At 36.6% G+C, this 22,192-nt stretch overlaps 1 protein-coding gene across 6 annotated transcripts in view; it reads right to left on the minus strand.

The window, feature by feature from the left end:
• ANKIB1 (ankyrin repeat and IBR domain containing 1) overlaps positions 1 to 22,192 on the minus strand; it is a 102,807-nt gene that overhangs the window by 16,743 nt on the left and 63,872 nt on the right. For 5 of the 6 annotated variants that reach the window (XM_036429472.2, XM_045578441.1, XM_036429471.2 and 2 more), the window contains 6 exons: positions 19,139 to 19,347; positions 18,108 to 18,196; positions 16,708 to 16,852; positions 14,639 to 14,805; positions 8,867 to 8,955; positions 1,011 to 1,141 (listed from right to left, as the gene is read on the minus strand). In XM_036429472.2, coding sequence (XP_036285365.1) covers positions 1,011 to 1,141; positions 8,867 to 8,955; positions 14,639 to 14,805; positions 16,708 to 16,852; positions 18,108 to 18,196; positions 19,139 to 19,347 — 830 coding nt within the window. The remainder of the gene's footprint in view (positions 1 to 1,010; positions 1,142 to 8,866; positions 8,956 to 14,638; positions 14,806 to 16,707; positions 16,853 to 18,107; positions 18,197 to 19,138; positions 19,348 to 22,192) is intronic. The other variant, XM_036429473.2, reaches the window with a different exon arrangement.

A 22,192-nucleotide genomic window follows, 5' to 3' on the forward strand; every position in this document is an offset into this window, starting at 1 on the left:
CATTTCTTTCACATCTATGTATATAAAAGCCTAATATGCAAAGTGTCCCTCAGGAGTTTAACTGACTGGGAGTTTGATCACTCGCTATAATGTGCACTGACCACAAGGCAGTGTGGGATGAAGGAAGGCCCTGACTGACCCAGCTGGCAGCCACTAGGGACCCTACCCATGCGCAAATTTTGTGCACTGGGCCTCTAATCCTAAATAACAGAAATTACACTGTCCTCTCAATAATTTAAAATATTTTTACATTCACGGCATTCAGTGACAAGAAAAAATTTGGAGTATCATTAGAATTTTTAAAAATGTTTATACATGTAAGCATGAAATAAAATATTATTAACCTAATTCCAGAATGCTTGTTTTAAATATGGTAGTTTCTTTCTATGCAACTAAGTCAGGAAGGTAGCTAATAGTAATTACACATATTAATCATTTTCAGCCAAGTAGGTCTTTATTGGCATTTTCATTTTCAATTTAAGAATGAATTACTTATTAACAGTTTCCTTAGCAGACCTAAAGTCTGCCCAATGCTTTGGGTACCTTTATTATACACATATCTTATACAAAGACACCAAGATTTAGATTTGGAAGTATGGGGATTTCCTGGGGCCTGGCTTGGGACTTGAGTCTAACTTATGTGTTCTGAAACAAGCTTTGCAAGAGATCTATACACAGTAGTATGCTAACATTTAATACTGTTATTTATACATCAACGAAACTCTCTCAGGACCCTCACTGGGGAAGGGGACTGGCAGGGAAGGACTCAGGCATTTTGGACCTTCTGGCCAAATACCACTGGATCCTTACTCTTATTTTTAACATTCACCATGAGTGTCAAATTAAGTAATATAAATCAATACTTAAGTTATTAAATAATGCAGAATGCAATCTCCTAGGATCCATCTGAAATCCAAAAAGATTTTTATGTTCATAACATTTCTTATTTGGATTACCAATCAAATTGCCAATCAACTGCAAAACATTCATAATCCTCTTCAAGTTCTTACCTTAGCACACTGCATGTGATTGCATCCCTCATTCTTCTGTATTGGAGATTTACAGTTAGCACAAGGCTTGGAGTTAGTTAACAACCAGAGACAGTTGGCAGCATCCTCATAAGCTTCACTAACTCCCACAACTTTGGGATATTAAGCACAAATACAAAAATAAATGATTTAGTATACAACTGCAAGGGAAAACCCCCAAGTATTCTTTGCAGGTTGCCTCTCAATTTTAAACAAAAATTTATTTTCCCACTAGGCTCTATAGTAAAACTTTTAAACTGCCTCATTTTGAATAGCATGACTGTAGGATAAGGAGCTGTGTTCCAAAAGCTCTGTTTAGGAAATCTGATTTAAAAGAGATTTTCTCCCTAAACTGGGGAAGAAATATATCCAAAGTTAAAAGAAAGCAGTATGTTATTCTCTGTTTAAAATAACTATTGCATCAGAAAACATAGAAAAAATGGTTACTTTAGACAATAATTTCTGAAACAGGCCAGTTGTCAATATAATTGCCATAAAGTCTTCCTCATAGTAAAAACCATGGAAGTTATATTGAAATATTGACATCATTTTACCCATGATTATTTTAGATGAGCTAAAACCCAATGTGACATGTCTAAAATTAAACTTACCATTGCCCCACCCAAATCACTTCTTTCTCTATCCCCTACTCTGGTAAAGATAAGGTCATCTACCTAAGTCAATCCAGGAAGAGCATTATCTTGGACATACCCTTTTCTTTCCTTAACCCACCATGTCCCATCAATTCTACATCTTTTTCATACCCATTCCTCTCCATTTCCAATTTTATTGCTTTAGCGAGGGTCCTCCACACTTCCTGCCTAGACAATTAAAACATAGACAACCAACTTATCTCCCCAGCTCCTTCTCCCTGCTCCCACCCCCCACAATACAGCCTACATAGTAATCTCTTATTACTACGGCCTACAAAATAAAACCAAATTGCTTTAACAAAGAATATAAAACCTTTTATAATTTAGCCACTGTCTACCTAGCAAACTTTTCCCACATTCTGTCCACACATGAACCTACGTTCTTCATCATCTTAAACTCAAATTATTCTACTAAATTTGAGATCTGGAGGCCAGGGCAGGCTGGAGAGGGTCAATGGAGAAAAAAAGAGGACAACTGTAATATTTTCAACATTAAAGATAAATTTGGGGAAAAAAACTACATTCTTAAAGGAATTCCATGGTTTTAAAATATTGTAAATTTGACATTTAACATCCTATAAACTTTCCCTCCACAGTGGGAAGAGTTAGGGGCTGGAGGCAGTTCTAGATGCACAATTAAAAACTTATTTTTTTCCTGTAAGAAATGTCAATAATCAAGTTTGTTTTGTTTTCTAGCTCTTTATGCTCAGGGAAGCCCTATGTTTTCTAACTGAGAGAGGTGTTGGGAAATCACCTTGGAATCACTCAAAGTGGCCCGTCTAATCAAGGCTCTGATTATATGCAGACACTCTCAGAAGGATGGGGTAAGGAATTAGTTCTAATCAAACCTCAGAGGGAAGGTAGGGGAAGGTGAGATTAAGGGAGAGAGATCATCAAAGGACTTGTATGTACGCATATAAGCCTAACCAATGGACAGAGACAACAGGGGGTTGAGGGCATGAGTGGAGGAGTGGAGGGAGGGCAATGGGGGCATAAGGAAATTTTAAAAAAAAGAAGCAGCAGAGAAATCAGATGTTGTGAGTACTGATGTTTAAAAGAAAAAATTACCCAACCTCCAGAAGAAAATCCCTGGAAAGGGAAGGAGGCAATGGTTTGACCTAACTGAGCCCTCCCTTGGAAATGGCTCTGCATATGAGGAGCAGCCCTCTGATGAAGCCCAGCAGTATAGAAGGGGGCCATCTTGCCACAAGAAACACTTTAGTTTGTGCCAACAACAGCACAGCATCTACTGGACTGTAAAGCACTGGTTTTCAATTTCACACAGCAAAAAACAAACAGCAGCAACAGCAACAATGAACTGATCACACTCCACTCCAGTTCAAAACCCACTTGGTAGATGATGGTGTTAAAAGGAACGTACTACATCATGGCCAATAAGGTCAAGCTGAAGAGGGAATGCTGTTTATAAAGGGTATAGTTATAAAATTAATTACTAAGTACAAATGTCTAATTTTTGTTTATATGTAGCAGCCTTTCTCTTCCCTTCGGCATCAACATTATTTTTAGCTCAGAGATTCTCACATGTTCTTATGACCTTATTGTCCATTGTTATAATAAAAAAAGCACAAAGCCATTAAAACAAAGTAGCTGTGTGGCCTGCAATCTAAGTGTTTTTCTCCCACCCTTGGAGAGAATGCTAATTCCTAGCTGCATTCTAGTAGATTGCATGAAGTAAGTCATGTTCAGAAAATGACCACTATTACAACAAAAACTTGTGCTGAAAAAAAGCCTTCACTTCGTTCTCTGAACATGCTTATTTCATACATCTGCCTTTACACATACTGTTCTTCATACCTTCAATACCTTACCTCCCTTCAATCTACCTGGTGAGTCTTCTTCGCTTGTACTGACTTCCATACTCTTGCCTTTACTTGTTACATGTCTATATATCTTGGTCTTCTTTCCTTTATAATCTCGTGTGCTTAGGTCTCTTTCTAAGAAATATTATCTTCATTTAATAAAATATTAGAGAGTAACAGAATCTAAGACCTATTAGTAGAGTCAACATGTATGAAAGTGAAAACAAAGTTTTTTTAAAGACTGAATTTAAAAAAATATATATTTTATTGATTTTTCACAAAGAGGAAAGGAGAGGAACAGATAGTTAGAAACATCAATAAGAGAAAAATCAACTCAGCTGCCTCCTGCACACCCCTCACTGGGGATGTGCCTGCAACCTATGTACATGCCCTTGACCGGAATCGAACCTGGGACCTTTCAGCCCACTGAGCCAAACCAGTTTCAGCTAAAGACCAAATTTTTAAAAAAAAATATATTTTATTGATTTTTTTACAGAGAAGAAGGGAGAGAGATAGAGAGCTAGAAACGTCGATGAGAGAGAAACATCGACCAGCTGCCTCTTGCACACCCCCTACTGGGGATATGCCCGCAACCAATGTACATGCCCTTGACCGGAATCGAACCTGGGACCTTTCAGTCCGCAGACCGACACTCTACCACTGAGCCAAACCGGTTTCGGCTAAAGACTGAATTTTTAAAAAGACGATTTGAATTCCATCCAATAACAATTTGTTATGTACTATGAAAAAAACTGATTTGACAATCTTATTTTCTTATTTTTGTTAATCTTCACCTGAGGATATTTTTTCCATTGAATTTTGGAAAGAGGGAGAGAGAGAGGAAAAGAGGGAGAAGAGAGATAAGGGGAAATGGGGGGAGGGAGAAAAAGAGAGAGAGAGAGAGAGAGCGAGAGAGAGAGAGAGGGAGAGCGAGAGAGAGCGAGAGAGAGAGAGATTGATTATCTACTGAATGTACCCTAATTGGAGCCGGGATCAAATACAAAATGCAGGTACACGCCCTTGACTGGGAACTGAATAGGAGACACTGGTGTGCCAGCTGGCGCTCTAACCACGAACCACACCAGCCAGGGCTGATTTGATAATTTTATAAATAACCATTATTTCTCAGAAAATATTCCTGCTTCTTGCTTTGATTTAGACATACTAGAGCAGTTTCAGAACTTAAAAATAGTACCTGAATCTTTATGTGGAATTAATTCTTTAAACTGATCTGTTTATTTTATTATACTTTTTTTCATACATTAGATTTTGTTGCTCCTTTTGAGTCTCATAATTCAATGACTTTGGAAAACTGGGCATAAGGGAGAAATCTTTCCCATGAATCTATTAATATAAGTTTGGTTGAAAATGTTTATGCCAGATATGAGATCGTGAGCCAAAGTAATATATAAAGTCCATGGTGTACTTAATCATACTTTTCTTTTAAATATAATGATGATGTTCTACTTAAATATTATACTTGGTCTATTACTATTTGCTTTAAGCCTCAACTTAAATTTTCTTTTTGTTAATCCTCACCTGAAGATATTTTTTCCATTTATGTTTTTTAGAAAATGGGAGGGAAAAATAGAGAAGGAGAGAGAAAGGGGGAGAAGAGAGAGGAAGGGAAGGAGGGAGGGAAGGAGGGAGGGAGAGGGAGGAAGAGAGGGAGGAAGAGAGAGAGAGAGAGAAAGAGAGAGAGAGAGAGAGAGAGAGAGAGAGAGAGAGAGAGAGAGAGAGAGAGAGACATTGATTGGTTGCCTCCCACAAATACCTGACTGGGGCCAGCATTTGAACCTGTAACCTAAGTATGTGCCCTTGACCCAGAATGAACCCACAATCCTTTGGTGCTTGGGCCGATGTTCTGAGCACTGAGTCACATCGGTCAGGGCTCAATTTCATAAACTTAAGTAGCCATTATAATAATCTTACTAGTCAACACCTTCTGGTGGGAGGAAATTGAGTAAACTCTTGGGTTTTTCCCAGCAGTTGGGAACATTCTCTACTGCCTTGGCTTTGTCTCTTCTGGTAGACATTTGTTAAGTATCCTTACTCTTGTCCACTATCCAATTTTCTATAGTTACTCCATGTCTCAGAATTAAAGCCCCATTTGGAACTTTTTGAGTGTGATCTTTCTCAGTGTTTCAGTATGCCTCAGTTTCTCAATATGCCTGTTTTTAATTTGGCCGCCAGAAGTAAACATGTATACACCATGTATACTATTTTCTAATTCTATTATATTTCCTTCCCTATTACCAGCATCACTTTCACATGTAAGGATATTCTGTCACAGTGCCACCAATAATCTGAACTTACTGGCCTGGCCATTCTTCCTCTCCTTCCATAGGAAAGCTTGTTAGAGGATAAGGAGTAATTGATCTAACTTTAGAACTGTAAGGGATAACTGAAAATAATCACACATTTCAAAATACTTGCTTTACAGATCAAATCAGACACTTACAGCTATTTTCTATTAAAGAATCAAATACTATATTGTACTAATTACTTCCTGTGGCATATTAACTCTTTTAGGCAACAAAAGAGTTAATATAACCCTCCTTCACTTTTTCATGACATCTTAATATGACATCTTAACTCCCCTGCAAACACTTCTCTCTCATCTGCATTGCCTGTCTTGTTCAAGCCTTCAAATCCTCTTACCTGGACTCTGAAGTTGTCTCAGAAACAACTTCTTACCTAATATGTTTCAATAATCTCTAACTCATCCACACCTTTGCCCACGTGATCTAAGCAAGCATCTTCAGTTACCACTCTCCTACTCCAAACTCCTTCCTTCCTTCAGTCTGCCCTTCCCAGTCATCTATTTACCTTGATAAAAATATTTCTGATAATGCCACTTCCCTACTTTAAAAAAATGCTTTCTATGGCTTCTATAATAAATTTGGCAAGAACCCTAGCAATCTAGCAACACCTACTTTCTCAGTGTTTCAGGATAAAGCCAGATCTTCCAGGATTGCATATAACCCACCCAGACACCTGATTCACACTTCTGCCTGTGCAGTTTGATCCCTCAATATGCCTTCCTTTGCACTGGCTGCATTGAATTGTCTGTAGTCCTTGACTATGCCATGTTGCTTCGCATCCCTCAGCCTATGCCTGGAATGCCCTTCAGATTCTGGTCTCTGTGAAGGGCATCTACCTGCTTTCAAGATGCAGCTTATGCATGATTCTTTTATAAAGCTTTTCCTAACTCTCTCCTTGGAGATAACACAACTAATCTCTTTTTGTCCCTCCCCATCCTCACAATGTATTGCAGGTACACTGTTCTCTCACAGCATTTATAATACTCTTTTTTTTCTTAGTTTTGTATATAGCTATTTCCATCTCTAAAATGTACATTTCAAGAGCGTAGAGGGTACCTTATTTCTGTATTCAAACAAAGGAGAGAAAAAAAGTTAAACAATGAAGATATCACTCAAAACTTAACAAGTTCCTCCTAAGCATCACTTTGGAGCCGCAGGCCACTTCTACCACTTCTACCACATCTCTGACATATGTCCTGAAAGTTCCTCAAGTTCAAAATGTCCATAAAACTCATTATTTCCCCCTGAATGTTACTCTTTTATCTGAAGTTCCTAAGTTGACCACTAATATCATGATCCACCACCTGAGCCAATGTAGAAGTTCACTGCCTTACATCTGGTTTCTCTCTCCTTTAGTCTACCCTTCCTAGTTGTCTATCTTAATAAAAGTATTTCTGATAATGCCACATCCCTATTTTTAAAAATGCATTCTATGGCTTATTCTGTTATTAGGATAAATTCAGACAATTTGGCAAGAACCCTCTCAATCTGGAAAAACCCATCTTTCAAGCCTCATCTTTTGCAATCTTCTCCCTGGACCTTAACTTTACGCTTCTTAGATATGTATAAAATATATAGGTATGTGGATAACAGCAAGCCACCTCTAATAGAAACACAGATGTCAGAAGCAAGAAAAGAAAGCACATCTAATTGTGTTGTCATGTTTAAAGATGTTGTAGGTAATGGTACTAATCTATTTATAGAACTCATACACATATACAGACTCATAAATATCAGAACAGGGAAAATGGGTGGGTGTCTAGAGAGAAATGGCAAGCTAAATCTGCTTTCAAGAGAGAGACATGATGAACTTGGGGAACAGAAACAATTTATAAAAGTGTTTTTTATTTGGGAAGTGCCTAGTACATAGTACCTAGTACTAAAAAAAATTAATGATTGAATGATGAATGTACAGAAGTATTTAATCAGACCTCACTATAAAATATCCTGAGATTTTATACTTCCTTTTGCTTCTGGATAAGGGACATGGGCCTTCTCAAAATGTGAAAGGGATCTCCCTCATTAGCAATTAGCAAGCTGGTATTCTGGTATACACTGTAGTTTCTTCTCCATGGTGTGAATAACCCAGAGTTGGTGCACACAATGGATCTTGTGAATTTGAAATGCTGAGGACTAGCTCTTGGGCTATGATATATTATTGCCCAACACAAGACAAGCCCATATTAGTTATCATACAATATTGTAATTATCTGACTGTTTCCCTTCTAGCCTCTGCACTCTTTGAAGGATAGCATCATTTTTATCACACACTTTTCTCACAAATAAGTGTAGACTCACTGAGTAAATTCTTACTCCTGATTTGCAATTCCTCAAACTAACTCCATTATCTAAAAAGCAAAGAACCCCCCCCAAGTTAATTTTCATTTATATTAATTTCAAAGAAAATAGTTGAATAAAACACTTCAGAAGATAAAAGCTGTTATAAAGCATATATATTTACTTGTTAAATGTAGGAATTGCTATTAGGAAGGCTAATTCAAACCCATTCTGTTTACAATGCCTGTGCCCTGTGTCACTCAATAAAATGTGCTAATTTCCTCATTTGTAAAATAGGATTACTAATATTAATCACATCAATTTCTGTGAGAATTAACAGAGATAATGTATATATAAAAGCCTCAATAAAAATCATATTGACATGGCATTTAATAAGTCCACAGAAATGCAGTAGCAAGAAATTAATTTGTTTTCTCCACTGGAAGCTTACAGGGAAATAAGCTTCCTCTCACTACAGATCACAGTTGGCCTAACCCAGGATAACAGGGAAGGCTGGAGGCCCATTTACCCTGTCTGTTTTAGGTTGGAAAATAAGTCAGCTAGAAACATGGAACCTGTATTGAGTCCCTCTTGCAAATTCTGTCATCTCCAAAAGGATGTTGATTAAGGGGGTGATATTAAACAGGGAAACCCTAGCATGAACGAACTTGAAAACTTCTTAAATGAGGACTCTAATATAACCACATTATCTTTTGTATGCTATCAGAAAATATGTAGCATAGCTATCTAAAAATTTTGCTTACGTTCTTCTGGTTTCATTTCAGTTATCTTTTGTAGCCAATTTTTCCATGTTTGGCAGTCACAAGGCTCATGTGCTTCACCAAGGCACTCCCTAAAGAGGAAAACATAGAAATGGCAATTTACAAAATATTCTTCATCAGCATCAGGTAAAAGAATAGGTGGAAGGTAACTTTTCCAACTCTGAAGTTGAGAAAACTGAGGCATGGAATTAGATATATTAAACTTATTTTAGTACATATAAAAATCAACTCTGCTTTCCTAAAATGTAAGGGATATCTGTAATAACTGTTAATTTTAAATTGGCACATATACTACCATTCACTAGTACTAGAAATACTCCACAGAACTAAGAACAGTGTTTCTATATATATGGTGCTTGAGAATGTATGTAGATATACAGAATCTGTATTTCTCATGACTAATTTAAAACAAAAATTAAGCTGCAGAATAGCCTTATATATCTGCTCTACTTAAAACAAATGAAGTCAGTGAAATAAATTATTTTCATCAAGTTTAAGATTTTCATCCCCTGGAAATTCAAGCCCATTCTGTTTACAATGCCTGTGCCCTGTGTCACTCAATAAAATGTGCTAATTCAAACCCATTCTGTTTACAATACCCCCCCTATACTCCCCCCTCCCCCCCAAAGCATCAATACCAGAATGACTGGCTCTGCTGTTAGAACAATTTCTGACAGGACCCAGAAAATAATCACAGGGGTCTGAAAATATAAATGCTACTTCTTTAAAAGTCCACAACTACTAGTATTTATCAGTATGCTTGATTCTCTAAAGTTGTGCTGCGTTAGCAGCAGCTGGTTTCCTTTTCTAGACTCTCACAGGACAGACCTGCTGCCTCCTCAGGTGCTAGCCCCAGCAGTGGGATCTCTTCTGGGTGCTATAACTGACTGGCACAACTTCCACTAGTTCTCAATGCAATGCTAAGAGTGGGTATAAAAAGGAGAAGCTAGAGCAAGGATCATAAATTAGAGAACTAGAGGCTGCCACTTAATACTATTATCGATGTGTAGGGAGTGAGGTTCTTCTGAGAGAAGTAATGAAGATACTGGAATGTTCTCAGGTACTTGAAACATAAATTCCTGAAAAAGTTTTAATAAAGACACCAATGAATGCTGAAACTGGTTTGGCTCAGTAGATAGAGCGTCGGCCTGCAGACTGAAAGGTCCCAGGTTCGATTCCGGTCAAGGGCATGTACCTTGGTTGCAGGCACATCCCCAGTGGGGGGTGTGCAAGAGGCAGCTGATCGATGTTTCTCACTCATCGATGTTTCTAACTCTATCCCTCTCTCTTCCTCTCTGTGAAAAATCAATAAAAAAAAAGAAAGAAAAAAAGACACCAATGATTGATGACAAGTACTCTGACATACCTGGTACCTGTTGTTGAGATTGCATCCCAAAATGTCACTAAAAACAAGTGAATGGGAAGAGGAATTTTGGTACATAGTCAACTGAAATTTAGTGACACTAATACAGTGGGTAAATTTAGGAGGAAAAATGCCTGGTAAGAAATTATAAAGAAAAAAATTGTTGTCTAACCTAAAATTCTTAACCCTATGCAAATACGAAGGTTAACTAATTTTAAGAGATTAAGGGATGGTTCTTTCCTTGAAAATGTGTCAACATGCACAATCGTTGGTAGAAAAATAAAAAAAGGCAGAAAGTGAAAAGGGCATTCAGTGCTGGTTTTGCAGCAGGCCACTGTAGAAGCAGCATGCATTGGAGCAGCGAGAGTGGCACTGCTTTTTTTTTTTTTTTTTTTTTAATTCCTGTCTTTTTAAAAATATATTTTTATTTCAGAGAAGAAGGAAGAGGGAGAGAAAGAAACATCAATGATGAGAATCATTGATTGGTTGCCTCCTGCACATCCCCTACTGGGGATCGAGCCCCCAACCCAGGCATGTGCCCTTCACTGGAATTGAACCCAGGACCCTTTAGTCCCCAGGACAATCAAGAATGGCACCGCTTTTACTACATGTTGGTGCTGTTTCACGTGATACTTGGTATGATTTGATAGGTTTATATTTTGGATCTGGGTACACTCAAAATTTTTCCATAGAAATGAATGGTCACTGCATTTTCACTGTATGTATTTCCACTTATTACACTTATGAAAGGTTTCATAGAAAGACTTTAGGGTAGTGGGGTAAGTCTGTATTTAGATGGGTATGCTACTCTGTATAGAGGACATAATATTTAAACACAGTCTTATAACTGATCTCTACCAAATACATAAATAGCATCCTGTTTTCATTCCTGGCCTAAAAAGAATGGGGAATATTCTGTTAGCTGGAAAGACTGATACTTAAATAACTGAATACTGCCAGTCTGGGAAAATCTTTTTTCCCCCAGAACCAGAGCTATTAAGGTAAGGGTCTAAGATTCTGATTTTGCAAGAAAGGATGAGACTCAACTATTAGGTCCACAAACAAGGACAGCCTCATTTATTTTGTCCAGTGGAATCTTAAAGAGTCCCTTTGTCTGTCTATGGAGGAGATGAAGCATGAAACTGTTACTTTAACTCAAGATTCATGACCCTGACAAGGGAGGACGCGGCATCAAATTTCACATCCTGGGTATTGGAGGAGAACAGAATGAGCTATATAATTCTAGTGTTAATGTATTCACACTCCAAGTTTTCCCAAGTACTTAACAGGTCTGCACATTGCCCTCTAGATTTACTGGAAAGTTAAAAGGACTAGAAACTCGATACTGTGACCTCACCAGGTGTTTCACTGTGATTCAAACCTTCCTATCTGGGATTCAAATTTGTTTCCTGGTGGTGGTGGTGACACCATTTTAAAAGCTTCTTTGCATAGTTTTAGTAAATAAATGCTCCACAGCTACATGATATATTAAAAACCTCACCATTTTTATTTCTTAGAATATCCATGCCAGTCAATTTCAGAGAATAACTATAAAATAGGTTTGACTTCCATGAATTTAGAAGAGACAAATTCCAAGTAAGTTTCTCAGTTTCCAATGAATATATTTGTGATTAAAGGAACCTGGAGACATTCAAAGTTGGCACAGAAGAGAAATGACCACTAACTATACCAGGGTAATTCTGAATATTCTCCTCACAGATTAAGATTTTGGTGACCAAGAAGTACTTATGATAACAAATCTTTAAGGAGTTAACTCAGAGAAAAAAAGACTTTGTGTCAGTTCAGAGGGCAAAGTAGTAGCATGTTCTACTTAATAAAAAGAAAAACAGAGGGAAGAAGGTCAGTGGCTCAAGTGAGAGTCCAGGTTTCGATGGGGTAACATTGTCAAGATGAGACAAACTGCAGTTATACAGGCTGGGGGAGAGAGTGTTCTGGATTGAGCTATAAAAGACAGAGAACTGGTTGGTGAACAATTTATAATAGAAAAGGCTATCCCATGGTGGGAAGGGAAATAAATGCCTACTCTTAGCTTCCCTCCCAACAATGACTACATTCAGTTCTACTCAGGCAAACATCTCTTGGGAGTGACTCTAAACTGATTCTGTCACTTGCTGTTCTTAAAAAGAAGAAATTATTATTGCCATTTTTTGTGGTTTTTGTTATCATCTTTAAAGAATATTTTTTAAAAAATATATTTTATTGATTTTACACAGAGAGGAATTGAGAGGGACAGAGTTAGAAACGTCGATGAGAGAGAAACATCGACCAGCTGCCTCTTGCACACCCCCTACTGGGGATGTGCCCGCAACCAAGGTACATGCCCTTGACCGGAATCGAACCCGGGACCTTTCAGTCCTCAGGCCGACGCTCTAACCACTGAGCCAAACCGGTCCCGGCTAAAGAATATTTCTGAGCTTTTTGGGGAAAAAAAGAAGCAAACCTAGAATCACATGCCTTTATTTTATAGAGATCTCTTTTGCAAAGCTTCCTTTTGCATGCAGCAGATTTTGTTTCTCTTTAAGACATTACAGAAGAGCAGAATTCTACTCAGGAATTCTTTAAAAAAAAATTTTTTTTTGGAAATTTCTGACTATAGGAAAAGCTCTACTATAGGAATAAGAACAGGAAGTTATAAATTTTTTGGTGGCCAAGAAATATTTGTTCCAATAAAATTTTAAAAATATATTTTATTGATTTTTTACAGAGAGGAAAGAAGAGGGATAGAGAACTAGAAACATCAATGAGAGAGAAACATCAATCAGCCATCTCCTGCACACCCCATACTGGGGATGTGCCCGCAATCAAGGTACATGCCCGTGACCGGAATCGAACCTGGGATCCTTCAATCCACAGACCGACGCTCTATCCACTAAGCCAAACCGGTTTCGGCTAAAACTTTATTTTCAAAAATTGATGTGGATTAATAGTTTGCAATAGTGGTATATATAGGTTGACAGGGGAAGAAATATTTTTAGCTAATGACAATGATGCTGAGAGTAAGAAACAGATCTTTCAGGGTAGGAATATTTCATTACTATCTAGCAATGCTACAATTAGATTTTGGTTCTAATAAGTAGATAAGAGTAGAATATTATATTCATCTAAAGTACATCCTTGCATATTGATAAATCTATAAAGCAAAAAAGAACAAATAGTATTTATTTTCTTGGTCATTTAATTAAATAAAAGTTAACTTTCATTGAATCTACTCTGAATAAAGTTAGAATGCTGTTGTCAGACAAACATAGTTACATACCACTCATTGTTGATTTATCATCAGGCACTTATCAGGCACTGGAAATTAAAGACACACAAAGTAGACCCTAACCAGGTCTGTGCTTTAGAATCATTTAAGAGCTTTCGGGGGACCTCCCCCCCCCCCCACAAACAAACAAACAAACAAAACCCTATTAAGTCAAAATATGACTTGCTAGGCTTGGGATGAAAATTTGGAAAAGCTGTCGATAATTCTGGGCATCCCTAGTTAAGAATCACTGCTAGAGATTTTTTTTGTTTGTTAATTCTCTCCTGAGGATATTTTTTTCATTGATTAACAGAGACAGCAGAAGGGGAGGAGGGAGGGAAAGAGAGAGAGAAAAAGAAAAAGAAACATCAATGTGAGAGAGCATAAGTTTTCACTGGAGAAGGGGAGTGAACCTTCCACCCAGGTATGTACCCTTCACTGGGTATCAAACCCAGGACGCTTGGGTGCATGAGCCAATGCTCTAACCCACATGTGTCAAACACAAGGCCCTCGGGCCAAATCCGTCCCGCCAGGCCTTGCCATGTGGCCCGCACCGCGCTGTCATCACTGCACTCCGCTGCGTTTCCATCACAATGACAGTTTATGACTGTTCAGTAAACCATTCGGCCCGCGATTTAGGCTGGATTTTAGATTTTGGCCCCTTCTCTGATTGAGTTCGACACCCCTACTCTAACCACTTAGCACACTGGCCAGGGCTAGAGACTTATTTTAAAGTATAAAGTAAAACTCTAAACATTTTCTAATCTGTGGTCAACAATCTGATATTCGTGCATGGGCTCTGGTATCAAATGGAGTTGGGTTCTAATCCCATTTCTGCCATTTCCTAGCTTCATAACCGTGGGCAACTTCTCTGAGCTGGAGTTTCTTTATCTGTAAAAGGGATAATAATAACAGCATACAACTCATAGCAAAGCCAGGAAAACTCAGTATATCAGAATATTTGGCACAGTACTCAGCACGTATCAAGCACCCAATAAATGTATACTCAATACACTTAATAAGAATGATATCAAACAGTAGAATTTAAAAGCCTGATTGAAGGTACAAATTCTTTAAAAAATATTAGAAAGGTGACGAGGCTAATTCCAAATAGTCTTGTACTGACCAGCAGAAGAGGTGTCCTTTTCCACAGTCCACAGCAGGAGCTCTGAGCAAGGGGAAGCTGAGTGTATCAGACCCAGATGTATTTGACCCTTGTTTTGTTAGTCTGACTGCTCTTTCACACCCTGGAGTAGGACACCATTTAATGGCAGGATTATTTTCAACAAAGGCCTGTTTAAACAGTAATAACAAAACAACAAAAAATATTTTATCTCTAAATTTTAAAATGTGTTCCTATGTTAATTTACTTTAAAGAAGAAAAAAATGAATAAAAAGCAGTCAGTCTCAAAATATAACTCAAATAATACCAAAAAATATGAAACAACTTCTTTTTTTTTTTTTTAAGTATAACTGACACACACTATTACATTAGTTTCAGGTGTTCAACACAGTGATTGGATATATCTGATCATTTAAGAGCTTTTGGGATCCCAACAATTCTAGTAATCTTCTGTCACTATATAAAGTTATTACAATATTATTGACTATCTTCCCTATGCTGTACACTCTCTTTGACTTCATTATTTTATAATCGGAAATATGTACCTCTTAGAGCCTTTCACATGTTTCACCTACGCCTCCCAATTCTTTCCCCTCTGGCAACCAACAGTTCGTTCTCTGTGTCTATGAATCTGTAACTGTTTTGTTCTGCTTGCTCTTCTGTTTTGACCTCAAGATTCAAGTTAAATCATGAAATAATTTACTAAGAAGGAAAGGTAATTACCCAGCAATAACACGATTTTTCAAATTTACATTTTCTTTTATATAAACTTATTTAATGTTTAATAAACCAAGATGATAGATAATGATGATAAAGTAAAAATGCAATTATTCACACAGAAAATGTACAATTTAGAAATGTTTCCTCATGCAATATGCCAATTTTCTGATTAACATAATTATAAAAAGAATCTTACATGTGATTATTAGTTGCATTAGAATAGTAAGCATCTAAATGGTATCCTAATAATACATAAAAATCAATATTATGATGCTTTCTATCTAAAGAAACAGAACTTTTAAAAAAGTCTACACATTGGAGTTTAGAACCCTCAAAATCTGCCCAAGGCGCTTAAGATGAACTTTAAAATCATAAGAAAAAAAGTAGCTGAAACCGGTTTGGCTCAGTGGATAGAGCCTCGGCCTGCGGACTGAAAGGTCCCGGGTTCGATTCCGGTCAAGGGCATGTATTATACATTAATTGCGGGCACATCCCAGTGGGGGGTGTGCAAGAGGCAGCTGATCGTTGATTCTCTCATCAATGTTTCTAACTCTCTGTCCCTCTCTCTTCCTCTCTGTGAAAAATCAATAAAATATATTATTAAAAAAAAAGTAATTTGCATATATTTCTGAATAACTCTTTAATAAATATATAGAAAAAAATGTAATAAACAGTATAATTCATGAACTAATACTTGAAACTAAAAGAAAACCCCATATATTTCTAAGTTGATTATCTTTATTTCTAAATATTTATGAGTATAAAATATAATGTATTGGAAAACTTAAAGTAATACTATCTACTTTGAACATTATCTTGATCAATCAGTTATAAAAGTACAACAGGCAAATCAGTAAATAGTTCTGAGCAATAGTTTTATTTCTTTTAATAAACAACTACTTTAGCTTTTTACTTCTTTCATGATTATAAAATAACACATTAGCTTAAAACTTCAATTAATACTACCATTCCTTTATGCAATTTTTAAAAATATATTTTATTGATTTTTAACAGAGAGAAAGGGAGGGAGAGAGAGAGCTAGAAACGTCGATGAGAGAGAAACATCGACCAGCTGCCTCTTGCACACCCCCTACTGGGGATGTGCTCGCAACCAAGGTACATGCCCTTGCCCAGAATCGAACCTGGGACCTTTCAGTCCACAAACCGATGCTCTACCACTGAGCCAAACTGGCTTCGGCCCTTTACGCAATTTTTATGAGACAAAAGTAAATTATATTTCCTTTATACAATTTTTATGTTTTCAAAAATAAAACAAAAATATTAAATGAAATATTTTGTATAGTTTTCATAAAATTATAATTATGGGATTGGACTGATAATTGCCAGCATACCTTAATATCAAACTGTAGGTATCGTTTGTCCATCTCCTTAGAAACTATACTTTCTATGATATCCACAGGTACAAGTTGGAAGCAATCATACGCAGGGCAGAAAATATTATGGGCTTCACCTTCTTGAATTTTCAGATTCAAAAACCTATTAAAATGATCAATTGATAGAAAATGGGCAAAGATAAAATTTATTTACTCATTCTAAGATTTTTTTCTTTTCGCTGAATTATCTGCTACATTATAATTAAAATAACACAAATGAACTAAGTGTGGAATATCAGGTATAACACACTGATTCACATAATTCATAGTGAACACTTACTACCTGCCCAACCATTCATTATTTATACAAATATATATATATACACACATAACATAAAATATTTATGTTTTACATATTTTTACATGTTCCTATTCCACTATTTCCTCTAAAAATTTGAAACTATATTTATTAACATTAAAAATTCAGAAATGGTTTCATGGATACACACACATGCCAAAGCTAATAAAATTATTTATTTTAAATATGTGGTTTATTATATGTCAATTACACCCCCAAAAGTTGTTTAATTTGCTCATATTCTTGGCTCTTTTACTCAACATGGTATTTCCCAGCTCCCTAAATGTGGTACCCAGCACTCTATAAAAAAGAATAGTTGGATAACTTCTGATTTTTAAGATTTCCTTAAATACTAATGACATGCTTCATTTAGGCCATTAACTAGCATATTTATGTGTCTCCAGAGAAAACATGGTATCGTACTCCTCATTATACTGAACTTCATTTTGTTTATAAGCCTCTCTAGAAAAATACAACATTAGAGCAAAGTTAATGGATGTGGCAAAGTATAAATCTTGGCAAGTTAATGGGAAGAAGAATAAACATGAGAAGCAAAATAAGTTTTCTACTTGTAATATATACCCAACTAGCAGAAGCATTTAACTTTGAATTTATTAAAAAGGAATTTTAAATATCCTTATTCTTATAGATTTTCAAGGTTTTTTATTTGTTACAAAAATTCAGAGAAAGCATAAAAATAGATGCTTAAAAATTCTTGGAATATAAGAAACTGTTGATATTTAAGTGTAGGTTTGAGATGTAATATAAATTAAAATACTAAGAAACGCATTTACCTATACCTGCTTTGTTCCCTAAAGTACCTTACATTAAGCTAAAAATAACACTAATTGCTAAATTAAATAATTTCACTATGTTAATAGATGGAAAAATGTTAAAATAAGAAAAATAAAATTCTTCCTTAGTAGTGAAGTGTAATACATTTCAGCATAACTCTGTAACCAGTAAAATAATCCATATAATTAAATATTAAAAGCAAACAATTTTCTTATCAAATCAGAGTGCTTTCATGCAGTAAGAAATATTATGCATATATACTCACGACTCCCAACATCCTCTACAGAAATCATGTCCACAGGGCATATCCACTGGGTCTTCAAATACAGAAATACTGCACATACAAATGTCACACTGGAGATGAAGAGCAATGATTTAAACAAAGTCATATGTTGAAAAAGAGTGCAATGTGTTCATTTGTCCATTTGTTTAAGGCAAAAATACTAATACAGTAATTACAAAAAGTTAATGTTTTCAAAGTTATAAGGTAAATTAAAATTAGTGTGCTTACCTCTGATTGAATAACAAATAAGCCTACCTCATTATAAATGATTGTGAGATTTACTCTTACAGTCCAAATTTATGTATTAAATTAATCAGTGACTACACATTTGAAAAAGGAAGTACAAGAAACAAATCATTACTATCTATTCAGGTCAAGATCAAATTGCCCATTTCAAAATAACCACTTCAATATCATGTCCTTCACCCTATACTCACCCAGAAAATCTACAAAAACAGAGTAACTGTTTTTTCAATATAGTAACTCAGGATATTCAGAATAGCAATTTAAGGATTTCTACCCAAGGAATTCTGCTATAAAACTATGCATTATCTAAACAATGACTTATTAGAAACAAACTCCAGAAGCTTTACTAAAACAAACACATAATTATCAATGTAGTATAAATGTCTTGAAGAAAATATATGTTCTCATATTTTTGGTGTAAAGTACCTATCACAATCTCAACTTTTAATATTTCAGTATGGTGTGTTTAAAAACTTTAAGCAATTGGAGCTTTTAAGTGGAAATATAGTAGGTGGTTTTCCTAAACTCTTCTATATTTTTTGTTTTGAAATGAGTAAAGAAAACCTTTATTTTTCAGTTTGTAATTCAGAGATCAAAAAAATATTCTGTGATAACAAATATTTACCAAATCGTGAAATAATGGAACCCTTTAAGAAATATATAGGATTCAATGACCAGAATATGACTAGAGGGTTTATGAAACAATATTAAACAAATAAAAAGTAAACACAAAAACTATGGGAAGTACACTGAATACCAACTCATACCAAACTGGTGTCCAGATCCCCAGGAGACAAACTTATTTCATCTGGAGAGGTGACGGAAGAACGTGTAGTCCTTGGAGTTCTTGGAGAAGGGAGCGTGTCCCAGGCATTACACCCACTTGGTGGTGGAGTTGGCATTTGCACACCTGATCGTTGGCAGCAATTCTCTGGGTTGGACATCCAAGCTTCAAGTAATTTCTCCCTGTCCCAATCTTTAAGAAAAATGGAATGGTTATCTCTCAAAAAACAAAAAAACAACCCAGAAAATTGGTGTTTTAAGAGCTTCATAATAACAAAGGAAAAGTGAGGACAAATTAAAGATATAGGCCATCCAAGGAAAAAATATTTATATAAAGTAGTAATTGCAAATAGAATATTCAGGTATGTTTACTCATTAATATTTTTTAAACAGAATTTAAACTTTTATAATCTACTATGGATTACAACCATGTCTACAATAATTCAGTCAAAACTTCTAGTCATTTCTACTAATAATCAAAAGAAGTGGCTCATCTCTTTTGGAATTTACTAAATTCTTTTTGCAAGTTAGCTGTTATACTCTTTCAAGAAAAATATGTACCGTATTTTTCGGACCATAAGACGCACCGGACCATAAGATGCACCAGTTTTTAGAGAAGGGAAATGAAGAAAAAAAGATTCTGAAACAAATAGTGTCCTAAAATATTTTATGTGCATTAAAACCCAACATCACAGTCATAAACACATGTAATCAACCCTGTAAAGTAAACAGCAGCATTTAGAACCATTTTAGAGCCGGGCAAGCACACAGAGACCACACAGAGCCGGGCAAGTAAAAAAACTTTTTTAAAAGTATATGTGTAGGCTATATTTGGACCATAAGACGCAGGGACTTTTCCCCCCCACTTCTGGGGGGGAAAAAGTGCGTCTTATGGTCCGAAAAATACGGTAATTTTGCAATTAGCTTCACTGGTATCTAGTTGTAAAATTATTGCATAGCTCACTATAAACATGTCAAAATGCCAATAATACCTAAAAATCTATAGTACTAATAAAAGCCTAGGTGGCCCTAATGCCCTTGAATCATCACAAGATGGCTGCCCCCCACATCTTCACAAGATGGCTGCCAGGGGAGGGCAATTAGGGGTGACCAGGCAGGCAGGGGAGGACAGTTGGGGTGATCAGGCCGGCAGGGCAACAGGTAGGCGTCAATCAGGCCAGGAGGGGAGCAAATAGAGGGCAATCAGGCTGACAGGCAGAAGTGGTTAGGGGCAATCAGGCGGGTGAGTGGTTAGGAGTCAGCAATCCTGGATTGTGAGAGGAATGTCCTACTGCCAGTTTACAGACAGACATCGCCTAGGGGTCCCAGATTGGAGAGGGTGCAGGCTAGGCTGAGGGACACTCCCCACCCCTGCCCTGTGCATGAATTTCGTGCACCAGGCCTCTAGTCATTTAATAAAAAGCTTGAAAGCAGAAGGAACTTCTGAAGGGATTATGGTTATAAGTAAAATTTTAGTGAATTGGGTATAAATTCTGTAGTAAATGAGCTCCAATCTGGTTTACCTAAAAAATATTATCTTCATACTTACTATGAACACTTTAAAAACAACCAAGTGAAGCACCTTATTATAAAGTCCAGAGCCATGAAATCCTAACTCTTTAAAATAATAAAATAACATATCCAATTATTTTGCTAGGTATTTTACTCACATTATTTAATTTATTCTTCACAATAAACTTTTCAGTCATTATTGAGGTGAAGAAACGAATACTCAGAGAAGTTATATAACCTACCAAGGCTCACAAAGATAGTAAGGGATTATTTAACTGATTTCTGTGACTCCAAGTGTAGCACAACCAAGTGTAGGGTCAATAGTGGTACAGACTCAATTATTTACTGTAGGCTCATTCTCTATGGAAATTTTCTACAATATATAAGACTGTTTTCGACCATGTATTTGTTTGATTAAACAGGATAATTATGACTCATACATGTCAATGTATTTGGTGGTTTAAACAGGATAATTACGACTCAGACGTGCAATGAAGATAGAGGGAATGCATTTCCGCCTGTATAAACCATATGTGAAAAGGCACAGAAGTATAACGGAGACAGATGTGTGGTTCTGTAAAATTATACTATATTATGTGGTGGCCTGGGGAGATGAAAAATAAGACTAGAAAAAGGGGCCAGAATACAAAAAAAGTAAAAAAAAAAAAAAAAAAAAAAAAATACAATTGAAAAATACTGCTCATGAGTACAATCTAGGAAATGTTGCTAAATGGACCTCAGTGTTTTGATAAGTCTTACTTAAAAAGTTAAAATTACTTTTCTTAGAAGAGTATGATTACTTTTCAAAAGTCTCCATTATGTCACTATAATAAAGGAAAAAATAATTACTATACGTCACACATAGAGATATCAAATAAGTATGGTAAACTTTAGTCTTATCTACTACAAATATTTTTCAGAAAAAACTGTTTGGATTCTATCACATCGTTTATGTAGCAAATATTTATTCAATGCCTTTTATGTGCCATGCATTGTGTCAGACAGTAGAAATACAATGGAAGGAAAAACCAGGCACAATTCCTGCCTTTCCTATATAATAAATGGCTAATATGCAAATAGACCGAATGGTGGAACAACCAAACAACTGGTCGCTATGACCTGTGCTGACCACTAGGGGCACGCAGAGAACATGGTGGGTGTTGGTGCGGTGGGATGGTAGAGCACGTAAGCATGGGTGCCAGACCAAGGCGGGGTGCTAATTGCTGTCATCAGGGCAAGCCTCTGGTGGTTACTGAAAATTCTTTGCTCCTGTATGCCGTGGTCCTGCCTGGTGCTTGTACCTGCTGCTGGTGCCAGGCTGGCTAGTACCCACTGCCAGCACCAGAGCAGTTGCTCATACCTGCTGCAGGCGCCCAGTGCTGGTCCTGATTGCTTGGTGCCGTCAGTGGGTGCAAGCAGCAGCTTCTGGCCTGATCGCTCTGAGGGCTTCTCCACCTCCCCATGCTCCTGAGGGGAGATCGGGGCAGCAGCTGCTACTCACACCCACTGCTGGCGCCAACCCCAAT

The sequence above is a fragment of the Pipistrellus kuhlii genome, unplaced genomic scaffold (genome assembly GCF_014108245.1).
Source record: "Pipistrellus kuhlii isolate mPipKuh1 unplaced genomic scaffold, mPipKuh1.p scaffold_m20_p_10, whole genome shotgun sequence".
NCBI classification, from domain to species: Eukaryota; Metazoa; Chordata; class Mammalia; order Chiroptera; family Vespertilionidae; genus Pipistrellus; species Pipistrellus kuhlii.